Raw genomic sequence first — 19476 nt, 5'->3', positions numbered from 1 at the left:
TCCCCATCTATTTGCCAGGAATTGAGAGGGCTGTGAGCCATGATCTTAGTTAGGCAGATTCTAGAGTTATCAAAACTAGGGCAGGGAACAAGGAATCGAGTCATACAAAAAAGACTCAGGAAGAATACAAGATACTTGATTCATGTGATCAGGCGGTGCAAAATGCTTTGACTTTGAATGAAACATCATGTGTCTTCTGACTGCAGTATTTGAGGTATCCAGAAATAAATGGCCAAGAAGATATTCCCCTTTTTAAAAAAATCAAAATATTCAGAAAACGCAATTGGAAAGATGAGTTAGCAGCTCATTCTGTCCTCCAAGTGTTGGCTGAATAACCCAGAGAATTTACTTAAAGACGTTGAGAAGATATTTCACTGTTTGCGCAGACACTTACATAGAGTGATGGCTAAGGATGATGCCAGACATCTATTCTCATTATTTCTTGGATACACTTTGTTTTCAAAAAAGAAAATAAATTTTAAAAAAGACATCTGCAATTCAGATGACAGATAGCATAAGCGCTCTCTCTCCCTCCCTCCCTCCCTCCCTCTCTCTCTCTCTCTCTCTCCACCCTCTTTGTGGCCCAGGGGTGAAAACAAGTTGACCTCAAAACACCATTATTCTAGTTTTACGTTGAGTTCAGAATCCTGGAAGTGTTGCATTGGAAGAAACGCCAGACTGCCACACTGAATATTTTCTTATTCTAATGGAACACATCCAAGGCTAAAATTAAACACGTCTTGTCTTTTGCACATACTTCGTGCAAACACAAGCAGCTGTCAAAGAGGCACAAGACCCCCTGCCCAGGACAATGGAGCACCATCCTCTGCTCTGAACCCGTCTCATACCAGGGCACCGTTAGTGATTCAGCGGTATTTAGCAGCCAAATTCCAGACATGAGATTTATAAACTTGAAATGTTCTAGCTGACATCTGCAGCTGTTACAAGGCACGTTTCCAGGATCTGCTCTTGGGACCCGTTTCTCATACGTCAAAAAGGGGTAATCGTGCTCTAGAAACAACCTCAGCGGCAGTATTTATCAGATGCGATCAGCAAAGAATGAGAGGGATGAGAACAGGTTGTAAAGGCCAGTTCAAATTTTCAACACCATTAGTTATTATGCAAGCGCATTTTTAATTCAAAAAGTTGGGAGATACTGAAGTCATCCAAAGATGAAACAATGTGAGACAGGGAAAATAAAATCCACAAGGCCTTGTTTAATATTCCATTTCATTACAAATGTCAAGGAGGGCCCCAAAATGGAGGTGAACTAACACTCTCTACATGCTTAAATCCATTTTCATAGAACAGTTCCCTTACAAGCGTGCATTTGCACAATTATGTATTTTCTCACAAAACAAGTACTTTAAAATACATTGGAATGGTCCGAACTTTGGAAAACTGCTGAATTTCAATAAAAGCTCTACTTTTAGAAAACAATAGGTGGAGATCAAGGCAATTCATATCAAAAACGTTTAGAATGGGTTCTTATTTATCCTTAGGCCTCATTTTATACTGCAGCAACCCCGACAGTATCGAACACAGAATAAAAACTATACAATGAATATTTCAGCTAAAAAGTAAACCAACAAACCACCAGTTTCCGTAGAACAATTCAATAAGCCGTTAAGACCAAGTTTCCAAGCTGATCATCCTTACAAACTTCCAATAACATGGGAAGACTCATCAATAATGTTTCTTCCCAAGACTACAAGATATACCATAACCAATTGTGTCTACAAAACTATGTATGTATGTATGTATGTATGTATGTATGTATGTATGTATGTGTTTCTTTCTTTTTTCTTTTTCCTTCTTTCTTTCTTTCTTTCTTTTTACATAATGTTTACTGTAGTTTTTCTTTTCCAAAACTCAAAATACAAACAGTATCATTTTTATATACTTTAGATTAACAATTCACATAAAATCTACATTAAATACATCCTCAGCTTCCTTATAAATATTACCTATTTTTGTTTCTGTTGTCTACCCACCTATACCAATTTTCCCAAACCACATAGTATTCCAAATCCTCTTTTTCTTTTAATTCTAAAATTAGTTTATTCATTTCGGCACATTCAAATATTTTTTGGATAATCAATCCCTCTGGTGGTAAGTTATTGTGTCTACAAAACCATGGACCAGTTGGCCAAAATTTTACTTATGTCTTCCTTCCTTCCTTCATAAAAATTTTGAGCCACCCATCTTGCCACATGGTAACTTTGAGCAGCTTACCATATTAAAAGATAAAACTATATAATTTATTATACTGGGGAGATGCTTCAAACTTCTGCTTACCCACCATTGGAAGCCAGTTAATGAACTGTGTCTACAACTACAAAACTAGGAGTAACTGAGAAATAAACTCTGCCTGGCACCACTTCTCTAAGCTGAGGTCCTCAGAAGTGTTAGACTGCACTTCCCATGCTGGGATTGACACACAACACATCTGGAAAAGAGTTGGAAAGCAACAATTTGCAAAGGTTGGAGACCTCCCAAGTGAGTGAAGGTTAGGGCAATATGAGAAAAAGAAGTCGCAAAATGAATGTGGCTTTTAATTAAGGGATAGACCAGGGGTCCCCAAACTTGGCAGCTTTAAGACTTGTGGACTTCAACTCTTAGGATTATAGCTGGCTGGAGAATTCTGGGAGTTGAGGTCCACAAGTCTTAAAGTGCCAAATTTGAAGACCTCTGGGATAGACGATGAGACACAATCAAAAGTAAACTTTCATGGTGCAATTCCTTTGGTCATGTGTTCAGGAATGACTATTGTAAAACTCCAGTTATAAATTCTTGCAGAGGAGGAGAATGTTACCCACTAGTTATTCCAAATAAATGAATAGGACATTTCATATAACTTATCTATTAAATCTTTTTTAAAGTAAAAAAGTATCTGCGTTATGAATTCAGTACCAAAGCATTTTGTTTATTCTTCACCAGACATGAAAATCTCTTTAATGTATAAACCAGGGGCCCAGTATCTTTGGAACATCTCTCAGAGCAATGGACATTTTTGCTATTATCATAAAATGCTCCAATGCACAATAGGCTAAATTCATGCTTGATTTAACCAGAGATTTTATTTTTTCCTACCTGGAAATGTCCCATTCTCAACAGGGCAGGGCCAAGCATTTGAGAGATGCTTCAGAGAGCACAAAACTTGCAGGACAGCCTCGAAAACTGTCCTAGATTACTTGGACCTATAGAACAAGATCCTAAAATAACCGTGCAATAGAGACCAGCAGTGAGGGCTTCCAAAGCAGATGTGGAGCCTTTGCACAGTGAATGGCTCTTTCTTGGCAGAGAGCCCTTCCTCTGCCTCGGTGGGTACTGCACAGGTTCCCTGCCCCTCAAGGAAAGGTAAGGACCATCCTGCATGACACTGAGCTAAGAGACAGCTTTCATTTTCTTTTGGCCTGAAAATAAAGCCAATAGAAATACTTTTTCCCCCAGAAAAAAAAGCAACCAAATAAGCCAGTTTTCACCCTGTTTATCACAGTACTCCTTGTCTCCAACTGCTGCTTATCAACAAATCTTCTACTGTAATTCACTCACTCAACAGTGAGATGGGTGGCACTAAATTTAATCAATCACTAAATTTAATCAACCAACCAACCTACCTTGGGTGTGATGACAACTTTCTGCAAACAGCTACACAGATAATTTTTAGTACACACGTTAAATGGTAGTGAATGGATGGTGTCTGGATTGTTATCATCACTCATCAGGGTGGATAAAAATCAATGATTTTTTAAAAAAAAATCAAAAAAATCAGATTTTTTTTTATTTAAATTGGATTTTTCTTTGATTTTTATCGAATTTATTTTAATAAAAAACTTTTGGGGTAAAAATCTATCGTAAGATAGCTTTCTATTTAAGATACATAAATAATTTAGTTTATTCAGCATGAAATGGAGCTTAGTTATGTAGCATGAGGCTGTATATTCTGCAACACTGGGACTATCGGTGAGTCAACAGTGGGTCAAAGGAGTAGCAGAGATGACAGTCGCTCTTTAAAAATTAGGATTTAAATCGAGTTGATTTAAATCAAGCCTTTTTACTAGTGATTTAAATCATGATTTAAATTGTGATTTAAATCAACTCGATTTAAATCAAATCCACCCTGATTAAAACTCATTTGGATAACAATATTTGCTTAGGCCTATGAAAGAAAACTGAAAAATAGGGCTTAAATTGGCAAAAACCTTCTTGGTCTACAGAGAAACCCAAATTCACCACCAAAAGGACTGGACCAGGGGTGAAATCCAGCAGGTTCTGACAGGTTCTGGAGAAATGGTAGCGTAAATTTTGAGCAGTTCGGAGAACCAACGAATACCACCTCTGGCTGGCCCCAGAGTAGGGAGGGAATGGGGATTTTGCAGTATCCTTCCCCTGACATGCCCACCAAGCCACGCTCACCAAGCCACACCCACAGAACCGGTAGTAAAAAAAACTGAATTTCACCACTGGACTGGACCAAAACATTTGTCACCTGTAATTTTGGCTTTGAGCACAAATGTTTTAAAATACACCAAGTAAACATTTTGGTTCAGCATCTGTTGAAACTCTGCTGATTTACCAGAAGTTTCACTACAAGCTTAAGTGTTTCTTGGTAACTTTGGCTGGATGTTGAAAGCATTGCAAACGGCATCATGATTAGTAATAATAAAGATTGATGGTGAAACAAACCCTTATTAGGTTATTACTTTAGAGCAGGTTTCTACAATTCCTCTGTAAGCAGCTGAGAATGTTGGGACTTGTAGTGCTGAAAGATACAATTAAGTCCTAGACTTATGGCCACAATTGAGCCCAACATTTCTGTTGCTAAGGGAGACAGTTGTTATGTGAGTTTTGCCCCATTTTACTATCTTTACTATCTTTCTTGCCCCCACTGTTAAGTGAATCACTGCAGTTGTTAAGCGAGTAACACAGTTAAGTGAATTCCCCATTGACTTTGCTGGTCAGAAGGTAACAAAATAGGATCACATGACCCTGAGATACTGCCTCCAAATTTTGATCACGTGACTACGGGGATGCTGCAACAGTTGTGTGTGTGAAAAATGGCCATAAGTCACTTTTTTCAGTGCAGCTGTAACTTCAAACAGTCACTAAACAAACTGTTGTAACTTGAGGACAGCCTGTACTTGGGGGGAAAAGCCATGACCTCCAAATCCATAAAATAATTATATATATATATTGTTCCACTGGCATAGTCACAAAATATCGAGCCACTGACCAGCTTCAACAAGAGTAGAAGTTGAGCTGTAAAGGGCCTTAGTAACAGGGCAATTCTGAGAGATAAAAGCCTGTTGTTCTCATCATAATAGCAGAAAAAACGTTTCTGAACTTTTTGCCTTAAGTGCTTCCTGCCTAAGCAGGGGGTTGGACTAGAAGACCTCCAAGGTCCCTTCCAACTCTGTTATTCTAAACAAGGCTGTATGTTTATTTCTGTGCTTGGTTTGAAGTAGGTGCTAGGCATTTTTGGAGAAAGGAGGATTTCTCAGGGTAACAATGCTGACACAATGCTGAATATACAACACAACAGCAGACGAATCAAAGTTGGTCAGAGTTGCCTGGCAGCCAATTCTTCTGATCTGGGAAGCATCCGTGAGTGAAATGACTCAAGAGCTGTCTGTCCAACTTCCTCCTTTATCACCGGGCCATCTGCTGGCTTTGCTCAAAAACCTCCCTTCCTCACTTACAAGAGTCACAGACAGCCTGTAAGACATTTAGCTAGATCAAGTCCACAGCCAAAGACAGGAGTGACCAAAATAAGAGAGGAAATAAGATTTTTGAGGTTATATACTCGAGCTTACCTAGTTTTCCTTGACACTTCAAAGTTAGTAAGAGTCCGTATAAAGCATTTACTTGGGAAATATTTCTGTTAAAGAAAATGGATGAGTAAATGAGGTGGCCATTCGTTTTAGCAGGATCTCTTAGACTGGCGTCTAGCACCAGATTAAATTATTCCTGATATTTAGGGATTTCCAAGACAACTACAAAGCTTTTAGAACTGAGTTTAACTGGCATGGCTAGTCTAGTGAAGAGAAGAGAAGGACCAGGGGAGACATGATAACAATGTTCCAATATTTGAGGGGCTGCCACAGAGAGGAGGGGGTCAAGCTATTTTCCAAAGCACCTGAAGACCAGACAAGGAATAATGGATGGAAACTGACCAAGGAGAGAGTCAACCTGGAAATAAGGAGAAATTTTCTAATAGTGAGAACAATCAACCAAAGTTGCCTTCGGAAGTTGTGGGAGCTTCATCACTGGAGGCTTTCAAGAAGAGATTGGACTGCCATTTGTCAATAATGGTGTAGGGTCTCCTGCTTGGGTGGGGGGTTGGACTAGATGACCTATAAGGTCCCTTCCAACTCTGTTAATCTGTTATTTTATCATTAAGTAATGTTATTAGAAAAATAAGTGGGTTTAGTTTCTTTGAGAGGATTGTGTGGATAATCTCATCAGGAGCAGATTATTGTCTCCAACTTTCCTTTGGTATAACGTATCTTTTACTGTGCTTTATAGTGCTTTTTAATTTATTATTGCTATTATGATGATTTCTGTCCCTCTTTGACTGTAAATAAATAAAATGACTTAGTAAGGCCAGATTGTTGGGAAGGATGTTCTTTCATTTTTATGTCACTATTATTCACTATATATATATATATATATATATATATATATATATATATATATATATATATATATATATATACCTTAGGAATCACTTTGGTAGCTATGATCAGCTTTTCATATCTTCTCATTTTATTCAGCATGAATATCACTAAACCTCTGGGTAATATATATGCAAATGATATGCAAACTTTATGTCGCATTTTGATTGCAGATCCTGCATTTGCAGAATCTGGAGTACATCACAATCCCATTTTCCATTTAATTATAGACAAACAATTATCAAGGTATTTGGGTTCGTTTGCATGGACAAGAAACTCTTGTGTGTTTATTCACCAAACAGCCAGTTTTTAATCAGACTGTCCACAACAAGCAGTTAACAGGGCATATTTTCCAAAGGAAGGTAAAGATTATAATGTAACCCACAAGAATGTGCAGCCCAGTAATACTTAACTTGGACATTTATGCCAAACCAAGATAACCTGCTGTACTACTAAGGAAACACTGAAATTTGAGAAAATAGTATTATTCCAATAGTTAACAAAGGAATGTGCAAACATTTAAAAAATGACTACTGCCACAAATCTATTCCATATATTTATTTTCCCTTAGGAAAGCCTAATCAGCAAATTTGGCTTATGATTTTTTTTAAAAAAATAGTAACTGAACCCTTTCCTGCTATATACACATGAAAAATGAAATGTAAATGTTTTTTTTTAAAAAAAAAAATCCTTGGGTTTCTGGGGAATCCAAACCTAAAACGTTACATTTCTGCCTGCTAAGCAAAGAGCTTTAAAAATGTTTAAGGTAGAAGAGAAAGGAAACTTAGATTCTTTCAGAGGTTTATTACTACTGAAATTATTTGTATAGCATAGAATGAACTTCCTGTGTTGCAAACCTCCCCACTCCAGAAACTTCCTTCTGAAGACTCACTTAACTTGAATTTGGAAATCCTTCCGTGTCTGCCACAACCCTTTGATCATGATGGCCGAGAGCAAATATTTGAAGACATGCGATGGTCAACAGCTTTCCAATTTATCAGCCTGGGCTGTGAAGGAGTCCCATTCAACTCTAAACTCTCGAGAGGGACATAACCAATAAAAGTGCCATTTCTTCCTTGATCTCAAGCAGAGATTAGCCAGGAGGCAATTCCCAGCGGAACATAGATTAAATTTCTAATCTAATCAATTATCAATTGGTTTCTAATCAGTCTGGAGTTGTGGAGTCAACAAACCCTCTAACATTTCCTTAAATGGGAAGGTCGCCTATGGCAATATCCAATTTCAGAGGATCTTAATAAGGGTAGCATGTCTGATTCTTAAAGCACAGGTAGTCCTCAATTTACAGCCATTTGTTTAGTGACCATTCAAAGTTCAACAGCACTGGGAAAAAAATGACTTATAGCAATAGCAATAGCACTTAGACTTATATACCACTTCATAGTGCCTTTACAGCCCACTCTAAGCAGTTTACAGAGTCAGCCTATTGGCCCCCAAGAATCACGGTCCTCATTTTACCCACCTCGGAAGATGGAAGGCTAAGTCAACCTTGAGCTGGTCAGGATCGAACTGCTGGCTGTGGGCAGAGTGAGCCTGCAATACTGCATTCTAACCACTGCACCATGGGATGGGTGGGAGTGGTGGAAGGAAGGAAGGAAGGAAGGAAGGAAGGAAGGAAGGAAGGAAGGAAGGAAGGAAGGGCAATAGCAATGGGTGGGAGTGGTGGAAGGAAGGAAGGAAGGAAGGAATAGTTGCCCCACAACTATCTGGGTCCTCATTTTGCCCACCTCGGAAGGATGGAAGGCTGAGTCAATGTTGAACCGGTAAGATTCGAACTGCCAAACTGCAGCTAGCCGTCAGCTGAAATAGCCTGCAGTGCTACACTCTACCACTGTGCCACCTCGGCTTATGACTGTTTTTCACACTTACAACCATTACAGCATCCCCAGGGTCATGTGATCAAAATTCAGGTGCTTGGCAACAGGCATGTATTTATGACGATTGCAGTGTCCCAATGTCACGTGATCATCTGACAAGCAAAGTCAATCGGGAAATCCAGATTCATTTAACAGCTGTGCTACTAAGCGACCAAGGTCGTAAAATGGTGCAAAACTCACTTAACTATCTTGCTTAGCAACATAAATGTTGGGCTCAATTGTGGTCATAAGTCAAAGACTACCTGTATAGCATGAACCACAGTTTGTCTGATCACTGAGAAAGCATCCCTCCTCCCAACCTGGATGGTTTTTTTTTATAAACTTATCTAGCGGATGAGTAGAGAAACTCGACCCACACAGTTTGGTAGGGTCTCCTCTGTCTTGCATATACTCCTTCTCTGCCTTTCATTCCCCCCCTTACTTTCTTCTCCAACCTTCTCTAAATGCTTACAGTTTTTCCTGCTTTTTCTTCTGATGACCTCCCAACTCCTAACATTTTTAGAGTTGCCATTATATCAGGGGTGGGCAACTGTGGCCCTTTTACAACCTGTGGACTTCAACTCCCAGAATTCCTGATACAGCCAAGCTGGCTCAGGAATTCTGGGAGTTGAAGTCCACAGGTTGTAAAAGGGCCACAGTTGCCCACCCCTGCATTATATGATTCCAGCCTTCAAGCTCTTTAGGGGATGATGGGAACTGGAATCCAAAAGAACTGGAAGAGTGCCTGATTGGACCTAAAATAGGCAAACCCTCAAAAGAGTTCATAGAGACCAAAAACAACTATTTGCATAACCAGAAATGCTACAAAACACCATTAGATGCAAAACATACTGAACGGAAGTTCTGCAAAACTATTGACAAAATCTGCAAATCTGCATGGATCAGAGACTGGGGCAGGGGCAGGGAGAGAAAAGTCCTAACAATGCCCAAAACACATCCAACAGGCTTCGTTGTTAATACAACAGAAGTATTAAATCCAAAAAGTGTTTGTGGGGGGGAATTATCTTTGAAACAGTGAAACAATCTTTCTAGACACTATACTAAGTTACCAGAAAGTGAAAAATCAAAGTATGATTTTGCAACGATTTATAAAAAAGCAGCTTCTTGCTGAAATAAACTTTAGAGGGACGTATTTAGCCATCATTCTGCCCTTGCTTTAAATACATCCAGAGGTCCTTTTTTTTCCCCTCTGAACATTTTAATATTACTAAAACTTTGTCCCCTTGCAAGATTCCATTCCCATTACGTAGGAAACAGCCCCATGCAGATGACATCAACTGGAACGGACATGGCCTTGATTAGAAGTGAAGATTAACTTCGCGGAGGAATCAATATGGTGGCAAGGCTGAGGTCTCGGGGGAGGAGCAGGGTGGGTGGGTGGGTGTGGATCCCTTCCTCATGTTGTCAGTGGAGATATTTGGTGTGTTGCTCTTTGTGCACAGTTGTGTCCCACTAAAGAGTTAGGTAGAAGGATGGGTTGATGAATTGACAGTATCTCCAGCTTTTTTAAAACAGAGAGCCTGGCAAGTTTTTTAAAGTTTTAAAGACTCACAGTCACATCTGAGACCTCACACTCTGAGAAACTTCTGAATCTGAATCCAATCTGTTGCATAGCCATAGGATATAATAAATATTATCTCGGGCAAGACCATAATACATAGTATTTGCATAAGAAGGGCTATTCATAATATCCAAAGTATCAAATGTGCTACCATAGCCAAGTTAGTCACTGGAGATTTCTCAACACAATTAACTTGTGTGGAGTTGTAGGACTGTTAAGATTTTCCTAGAGATACGCAACGAACACATTCATATCTGAAGTCCCTCCCCCCTTCTTCTCTGGACACATAAATTAAAGCTGAATAAAATAAGTGTCACAAGCAGGTTGCAGCTGATACTGAACAGATTTCACTGGGACTTCAGGCAGCTACACAACTCATTGATAACCTTCTAAACATTCAAGATAGGAAATCTTCCTTATCAAACCTTCAGAAGTTGTGGGAGCTTCATCACTGAAAGCTTTCAAGAAGAGGCTGGGCTGCCATCTGTCAAACATAATGTAGGGTCTGTTTGGGGGGGTTGGACTAGATGACCTACAAGGTCCCTTCCAACTCTTGTTAATCTGTAAAAATCAACTGCACAGCCCAGAAACTTCATTTCCTTCTGCAAAAGTTAACAGGTTTGGGCACATTCTGCTCAAATGATCATGAAGACTCTCGGTTCATCAAAAAGGTTCACATTTTTTTTTTTTTACAATGCATCATGCTCCCTACCCTCAACCTAAGATGAAGATGAAAGAGGTCCACCAAGCTGCAACGGGGAAGAGCATCCAAAGTGGAGTGAAGCCATCAAGTAAGATGACCTCTTCCCATCCCAGCTTCTGGTCAGGGAGGAGTCTCTGGCCTTGAAGCTGGTGAGGGAATCTCCCAAGCACCAGTCTATGCAACCAGCACCCTTCTCTTTCTGGAGTTGCTCTCCTTGAGTCTGAAGTTCTAAGAAGTTCCCAATGTCTTGCAAGCTGGTAGCAAAATGTGCACCAGGAGTTAGAGGAGGAGTAAGAGATAACCATTGCTAGGCTTCCACAGTTGTCTAAGCCCCCCAAATGTCAGCAGACAAGAGCTTATGCCTCTGGCTGGACAGGAAACTGGAGCCCCAGCTTTTCAAATGGGAAGGAGATCATAGATCACCTGGAATCCCATATGGTGGTCTGGGAAGAACCCAAGGCTTAAAAAAAATGCTAGGAGACCTTTACAGGGCTGTGCATAACAGCACCATACCTTAAAAACCAACTTGACAAAAATGCAATTTTCCACCAAACCAGTCTAGAGGATTTATTAAGAGGCTCATCTACTGCATCACATTAATCCGTTTTTTAACTTCAACAGCGTGCTGAGGTATAGATGCTCAGTGAAGGAGACTACCATTCACTAGCAATCTTCATTTGTGTTGCAACAAATAGATAAATCCTCAGAACACTTTCTTAATATACCTTTCATGACAATAAATGAGGTGGAATGAGAAGCAACCTCACGCTGGGATTAGTGGGATGAAAATCTCAGCTCTCCAGACATTTAAGCCTCCATCCAGGAGCTGGCAGAAGACTCAACGCATGCAAACTCTGCACAATTTGACTCTTGGTTGCAGACAAATACAAGACGAGATTGTCCACTGCAGTAACCCAGGCTCTGTGGTGCTGGTGCCCCCCCCACCCCCGAGGTTTAAATTCTCGGACTTTCTGAGCCATGGCAAGAAATGGAGATATGTGGATAGAATAATTCTCTCTTTCCTGAGAAGGGCATCTGCCAGCTTCACTTCTTACATCTGCCAACCCTATACATTCCTTCAAAGATTACCATGAAGAAACATGATAACATGAATAAAGTAGAGTCAGGTTTCATTTCCGATCTCTACATTTTTAGTAACACTTTTTAGTGTTACACAAATGTAGTACCAAAAAAAAAAACAAATTACAAAAAACGGAAATCAAAGGAAGAGAGAAAGAGTGTAAAACATCCCCTGATCAATAAAGGAGAATATGTATTTGTAGCTCAAGGTTTTCCCAGTTGCAATGTATGGCTGTGAAGGTTGGACCATAAGGAAGGTTGAGCGCCAAAGAATTGAGGCCTTTGAACTCTGGTGCTGGAGAAGACTCTTGCGAGTCCCTTGGACTGCAAGGCAATCAAACTGGTCAGTCCTAGAGGAGATCAACCCTGACTGCTCTTTAGAAGGCCAGATCCTGAAGATGAAACTCAAATACTTTGGCCACCTGATGAGAAGGACTCACTGGAGAAGAGCCTAATGCTGGGAAAGACTGAGGGCAAAAGAAGAACGGGACGGTAGAGAATGAGGTGACTGGATGGAGTCACTGAAGCAGTAGGAGTGAGCTTAAATGGACTCCAGAGAATGGTAGAAGACAGGAAGGCCTGGAGGAACGTGGTCCATGGGGTCGCAATGGGTTGGACATGATTTTGTAACTAATAACAACAAGCTCATGGTTGAAATGAGAGGTCTTTGGTGCTCTCCGAGCTTGGTGGTTTTCTTGCAGATGTTTCATTCCCCAAACTAGATAACATCATCAGTGCTAGTCAAAGAAGCAAGCTCAGAGAGCACCAAGGACCGCTCATTCACTGATCAGACAGCCAAGAGAGAAAGGCACTGACACTTGTCAACCACTTCTTAAAACATTAAAAGTTCTCTCCCCTAGTGAGGAAGTTACTTGTAAGGAAATAAAAATGGGACAAAAATCTAATAAATAAAAACATAGAAGGATGAGCAAATAGGGTCATCAGGTTGGGATGGTTAGCACAGGATGAAAGGAAAGAATATGAGAGCTAACCTCTGGCAAACAAAGGGATCACAGGAAGGGTTGTGCTATCTTTTTGTTTGTCATTTTGGGGTTTGAACCATCTCTTGTCCCCCAGGCTGTTCTTGGAAGAAAGTCACACAACCCCTTTAAACTAACATCTAAACTTAGGGCCTTGCACCACCAAGTCCCCTTTTCAGACTTTCCAATATCAGTCCAAACCTGGGAACAGAAAGGAAGCAGGAGAAGCTGGGGGCCAGTCTGGCTGAGAGGAAAGAGGCAGTCCCACTAGAAAGACAGGATTTGGGTACCTGTGGCTACCCCCCATTGAGCAAAGGTCAAGGAAAGGCAGGAAGGCAAGACCAGGCCCAGAAGGATCAAAGGAGCTGCCCTTCCGCAAAGCATCCCTTGAGGGAATTCCCATCAGAACCTGGATTAGCTATCTTATCTAGTCAATTGATCAATTGATTTCTAACCCATCTGGAGGTCAACAAACCCGCCAATGTTTCCCTTAAACAGGAAGGTTGCCTGGGTGATTTCCAAGTTCAAAGGGCCTTAAGTGTGGCATGACTAGTTCCCAAAGTATAGGATGAACTGATTACCCAAGAAGCATTCCCAAGACCAACCTGGATGGCTAAAAAAATAAATCTAGAGGATGAATGCAGAAATTCAGCCCATGAAGCTTAGTAGGGTGTCCTCTGTCTTCCATATAGTCCTTTTCCCTGCCTTTCATTTCATTCTTGCTTTCTTCTCCAACCTTCTCTATCTGCTCTTCCAATGACCCTCCCTCTCCGTCCACTTTTATTTCTGTTTAATTTTCTGAGTTCACGTCTTTTCGGAAGCCACCTCATTTTCTTTCATGTGGTCCCAAATATCAGACGACACCCTCCTGTTGCTGGGATTTTGCTATTAGGGCCCACATCAAAGGCATACATTCACAACAAAATAAAGGTAAAAGGTTTGAAAGAGTTTGTAAAAAATAGAAGTAGAGGAAATCCAAATCGAAGGAGCCTATGCTTACGTGGAACTCTTGTGATGCAACTTGAACAAACAGAAGTGGGTGCAGACAATGCCCACAAATTTAAATTTTCAAGGAGTTTTGAGTTGTCACCTACTCTCCCCCCCCATTAAGCAACAGTCCTCACATATACAAACATTCAAGAATCACTGCACCCTTTTAGGAATGGAAGGTATCTCCAGATTTAAACTATAGTAAGGGATGTGAACTTTTTGCTCAGCTGCATGCCAAAAATCTTGTATCAGCACAGCAAAATATTAACTGCTTAAAGATTAACCTGCTCCCCAGGAGACCAATTCTAAATGGAAACACATTCCAAACTTGAGTCCAGTCATACCAAATGCTTTCTTGTTACCCAGAATCCACCAGGATCTACAATCCACTATCAAGGCTATGCTGAGACTACTGGAATTAAATAGGTCTCTCCAAACTTGGCAACTTTTAAGACTTTTGTGGACTTCAACGCCCAGAATTCCCCAGCCAGCCATGCCCTTCTGTTTTCCCATACTGGCTGAGGAATTCTGGGCGTTGAAGTTCACAAGTCTTAAAAGTTGCCAAGTTTGGAGACCCCTGGAATAAAACATCAAAGATGTAGCACGTGTATCTATTAACAGCAAACCTTTTTTTTTGTTTTTATTACCTTGTACTGGACAATAAATATTCAGTATTTATTGAATACTGCTTTCCAGTCATATAGATTAACAAGGGCTACAAAATATTTCTCAGCTGAGTAATGCAGGTGGGTTTACAGATTACAGATTAACAGAGTTGGAAGGGACCTTGGAGGTCATCTAGCCCAACCCCCCGCCCAAGCAGACCCTACACCATTTCTGATACAGATGGCAGTCCAGTCTCTTCTTGAAAGCTTCCAGTGATGAAGCTTCCACAACTTCTGAAGGCAATTTGAAGGCCATTGGTGGATTGTTCTCACTGTCAGAAAATTTTTCCTTATTTCCAGGTTGAATCTCTCCTTGGTCAGTTTCCATCCATTATTCCTTGTCTGGCCTTCAGGGGCTTTAGAAAATAGCTTGACCCCCCTCCTCTCTGTGGCAGCCCCTCAAATATTGGAAGACTGCTATCCTGTCTCCTCTGGTCCTTCTCTTCACTAGACTAGCCATGCCCGGTTCCTGCAACTGTTGGCAAACTGTATGTTTTAGCCTCCAGTCCCCTCATCATCCTGGTTGCTCTCCTCTGCACTTTTTCTAGAGTCTCAATATCTTTTTTATAGTGTGGTGACCAAAACTGGATGCAGTACTCTAGGTGTGGTCTTACTAAGACTTTATAGAGTGGTATTAGTACCTTTAGATCAGATTTTTAGAATAACATGTATAGCTGTCTAAGTAGCTCAATACAGCTTCCAAAGGTCTATTTATACAAATAATTTTGCATGTCTGCAGAGCCACAACTCCTATTGCATGTTAAAAGGTTTGTGTATCTATAACAATGTAATTATTTTAGAAATCACAATGAAATAAAGAATCATAGTTTCAGGATCAGTTATTTCTAGATATTCCTCCTGGTTCTGGAACACTGACCGATTTGGAGAGCACCAAGCTAGGGGTGGCTGGTCTACATAAAGCCAGAAAGTCCATGTTGAATGAAGCAGGAAAGTTCTGTAGATCAGCAAAGTCCTGAGTAGAACATGAGCTTCATCAACTCCAGTATTCATTTTTCAAAACTATATTTTGATCCTGATTTAGATCCAAAATGCTCCAAACTGCTAAGTTTCTCTTGTTTGGTCCAGATTATAAATCAAAACTGATTTTCATTTTTTTAAAAAAAAAAATACTTATTCTAAAATTATACAATGCATGTAAACTATTTCTGATCTGCACATCTACTTCTACCGTATGCAAAGCAGTTAAACATATTCCATCCAAACAATTTCCTTCACATTCTAGCAGAAGCAAATTTAATTCAAAACAGAACTGAATTTAAGGCATTCCAGTGTAATCATAAGCAGTTATGAGGTCACATTTGCAGCAAATCTTCAACCATTTCCCATCATGCACCGAAACCTGCATAATTTTTAAAATCAAATGGAGTTCACCCAGTCCATATGATCTTCTACTTTGGGCAGAATTATCTGTCCTGGATGATTTGTCCAGCTCCTATGAATTTCCACGCACAGAAAAGGCAGTTCCCTAATGGAGTGGACACCAAAAAACCTGAGTGGGCCTGTCTAAGAACAAAAGTCTGGTTAAACCGGCTGCTAAAAGTTTATCTTAAACTCTGAATTCCAAAACTGAGGCTTTTTACTATTAAGCACTTTTTCAGATGTGCAAAGACGGCATTACAGTATTGATGGCCCTTGCCTGAAATGTACATTTCAGCTGCCTTGCCTGAATTGTAAAATCTGCAATATCCATTTTATCTTCTGGTCAAACAAGCCTCAGCATCACCCAGTATCCAAAAATAGGAGTCAAACCTTTCTTGGCTGAAGTCTAGATGGCCAAACTGGATTTGGGCAGGCACGCTCCCTAAGTGACCCTTGAAGGAGGGGGGGGCAGGGCTGGTCTTCGAAGAAGATTCTGCTTTAAGATCCTATCGGCTTTAATTTCCAAAAAACTCGAGGCTGGTGCTTGTATCTACATAAATTAGGCTTTGCAGAGTCCAAAGTTCCTTTCCTTTTAAGTGACTCAAAATTCTAGCTTTTTTTTTCTTCTTCTGACATTGGATATCTTTTTGGCAACCTCACAGCTCAGAACTTTCATGACCAGGGAAACGCACAACGCTTGTGGATTGTGAAGCACAATCTTTTTGTGCCCCTTTAATGCTTCAAACCCTTAAAACAAAACAAACAAAACAAACGCCAGGCATCCCCCCCACCTCCGACCCAGCCCATTCCCCAGGAATCTACTACCCTCCTCAAGTTGATGAGACAAACATCTGTAGGGGAGCGATCTTTATCCACATCTGGGGCTGCTGGATGTATTGGGAACGCTAGACGGGAAGGAAAACTGGGGAAGGGGCAGGAATGGGGGAGAGAAGAAAGCAAACAGGGCAACCGAGACGGGCAGCCCATCTATTCCACAGGGTGATCGCTCCGCAGACTATTTCTAGCTCTCTCCGCAGACTACCGGCTTGTCGGGCGGAGGGGGGGGGTGATGAAAGAGGAGGGAAGGGAGTTGAATTTGGGGCTCCCGAAACTCGACCAAAAGTTGGAGCAGGAGCAGAAGACGGAATTTGCCCCAAAGTTTTGCCTCCCCCACCCCCCACCCCAATTTGACAGCAACGGCCGACGCTGGAAGCCAGAAACCCGGGATGCTCCTTGGAGCATCAGCCGGTCTTCTTCCGAAAGCCTCTTCCTTCGCCCCCCAATTTGGGCAGGGAAAAAACGAGCCCAGAAGCCATCTGCTTCTCTCCCCCTGCCCCCCTCCGCTCCCAGATACCGCTTCGCTGTCCCGGCTGGTTGCAGCCCAATTCTCAGAAATGGCCTTCCCAGAAAGGGGATCGAAGGATTCGGGGAGGCAAACAGGCGGGGTGCTGAGAAAGTGCTGCTCGGCAGCTTTGATTGCGCTACGTTCGCGGACTTGGCAGCTGCAGGGAGAGGGGACCACGCGGAGAGCCCACTCCCACTTTTTTTTTTTTAATTTGATTTATATGCCGCCCTTCTCCGGAGACTCAGGGCGGCTTACAATGAGTTAAGCAATAGCCTTCATCCTTTTGTATATTTATACAAAGTCAGCTTATTGCCCCCACAAACTGGGTCCTCATTTAACCTACCTTAGAAAGGATGGAAGGCTGAGTCAACCTTGAGCCTGGGGAGATCGAACTTACTAATTGCAGACAGCTGGAGTTAAATTACAATGCATTAGTCTGCTGAGCTATCCAGGCTCCTTCTCTCCTTCGCCGGCTTCTTAGGGGCAAGTCGGGCTGGCCCCACCACACCTACACACCCCAAATGTCCCAGCCTTTCTCCTCCTGTCCCGTGGGAGTGGGGAGGGAAAGGGGAACTCTGGGCCCTCCGGAGTGCCTGTGGTACCGAAGAGCCGAGCCCCCCACGGCCTCGCGGGGCCACCGGTCGGGCAGCGGCGCCGGCCCCCTTTTCCCTCCGTCCCCCCCAAACCCGCCACGTGGTGAGAGAGCCCCGAGGCGCTCCGGCCCGGCTCACCTTGCAGCATGGCCTCCAGCTTCTTTCGGTCCACGCGGAACCGCTCCTCGCCCCACTCGGGGCTGTCCGGGGCCGCGCGGGAGGGCCCGGCCGAGCAGCCTCCTCCTCCTCCTCCGTCGCTGGGCAGGGGCGAGTCGGCGCTGCGCTCGCTGTTGGAGCCCGGGTCCGAGAGCGGGTAGCCCGGCGGCGGCGGCGGCGCGGCCATCCTCGGGCCGGCCGCTGCGCCCCAGTCGCCAGAGACCCCGTCGCCCTCGCCGGCCGCCGCCTGCTCCGCTTCTTCCCCGCAGCAGCAGCAGCAGCCCCCGCCGTCGCCCCCGCGGGAAGCTATCTGGCCCCAGAGGAGGCCGCCCCCGGCTTCATCCCAGCCCGCCAGAGCCTCGCCGGCTCCGCCGCCCGCCGCTACCGCCTCCAGCTCGGGCTCCCCGCCGGGCGCGCGGCCGGAGCTGCAGCCGCCGCCGCCGCCGCCGCTGCTGCTGGCCTCGCACAGCGCACGTCCCGGGCCGGCGGCGGCTCTGCTGCGCCCCCATCCCGCCCGCAGTCCGCACAGCATCCCCGCCTTCTCCATGGAGCAGCGCCCGCCCAGCCGGAGCCCGAGGGGGAGGCAGGCCGAGGTCGGCGAGGCCGGGCCAGGAGCCGCGTGGGCGGGTCGAGCTCGCACAGCCGGTGGGCGAACGCGGGACGGGGCGGCCGGGGGCGGCTGCTGGCGCTGGCCCGGGCCGAAGCACATCTGTCCGGAAGGCCCCGCCCCGCCTAATTATGCCTTCCTCCTCCTCCTCCTCCTCCTCCTCCTCCTCCGCGCATTGCCCGGCGCGCTCCAGCGGTCGGGATCCTGCAAGGCGAAAGGCGTCTCCAGCGCAACCGCTTGGCGAAGGCGGAGGAGTCTCCTTGAGTCAGAGCCTCCCGCGGACCGAAGAGGAGGCCAGGAGGGTCGCCGGGTTGATCCCTCAGAGTTGATTGGTTGGTCCCAGCTGGATTTTTCTGGGACCATCTAAGGCAGTGTTTCTCAACCTTGGTAGCTTGAAGATGGGTGGACTTCAACTCCCAGAATCCCCCAGCCAGCTGGATTTTTCTGGGACCATCTAAGGCAGTGTTTCTCAACCTTGGTAGCTTGAAGATGGGTGGACTTCAACTCCCAGAATCCCCCAGCCAGCTGGATTTTTCTGGGACCATCTAAGGCAGTGTTTCTCAACCTTGGTAGCTTGAAGATGGGTGGACTTCAACTCCCAGAATCCCCCAGCCAGCTGGATTTTTCTGGGACCGTCTAAGGCAGTGTTTCTCAACCTTGGTAGCTTGAAGATGGGTGGACTTCAACTCCCAGAATCCCCCAGCCAGCTGGATTTTTCTGGGACCATCTAAGGCAGTGTTTCTCAACCTTGGAAGCTTGAAGATGGGTGGACTTCAACTCCCAGAATCCCCCAGCCAGCTGGATTTTTCTGGGACCATCTAAGGCAGTGTTTCTCAACCTTGGT

General features: G+C 43.5%; 1 protein-coding gene across 1 annotated transcript in view; it reads right to left on the bottom strand.

Annotated features, from left to right (window-relative positions):
• The window catches only part of BICC1 (BicC family RNA binding protein 1), a 123845-nt gene extending 105273 nt beyond the window's left edge, over positions 1–18572 (bottom strand). Inside the window, exon 1 of the mRNA XM_070945116.1 lies at positions 18008–18572. Within this exon, the coding sequence (XP_070801217.1) occupies positions 18008–18572 (565 nt within the window). The remainder of the gene's footprint in view (positions 1–18007) is intronic.
• Positions 18573–19476: the final 904 nt, after the last annotated feature.

This window comes from Pituophis catenifer, unplaced genomic scaffold (assembly GCF_029215685.1).
Source record: "Pituophis catenifer annectens isolate HBS135680 unplaced genomic scaffold, rPitCat1.0.hap2 SCAF_6, whole genome shotgun sequence".
In the NCBI taxonomy this organism is placed as follows: domain Eukaryota; kingdom Metazoa; phylum Chordata; class Lepidosauria; order Squamata; family Colubridae; genus Pituophis; species Pituophis catenifer.
Note: the sequence above shows the minus strand (reverse complement) of the source record. Positions and strands in the feature narration are given on the sequence as shown.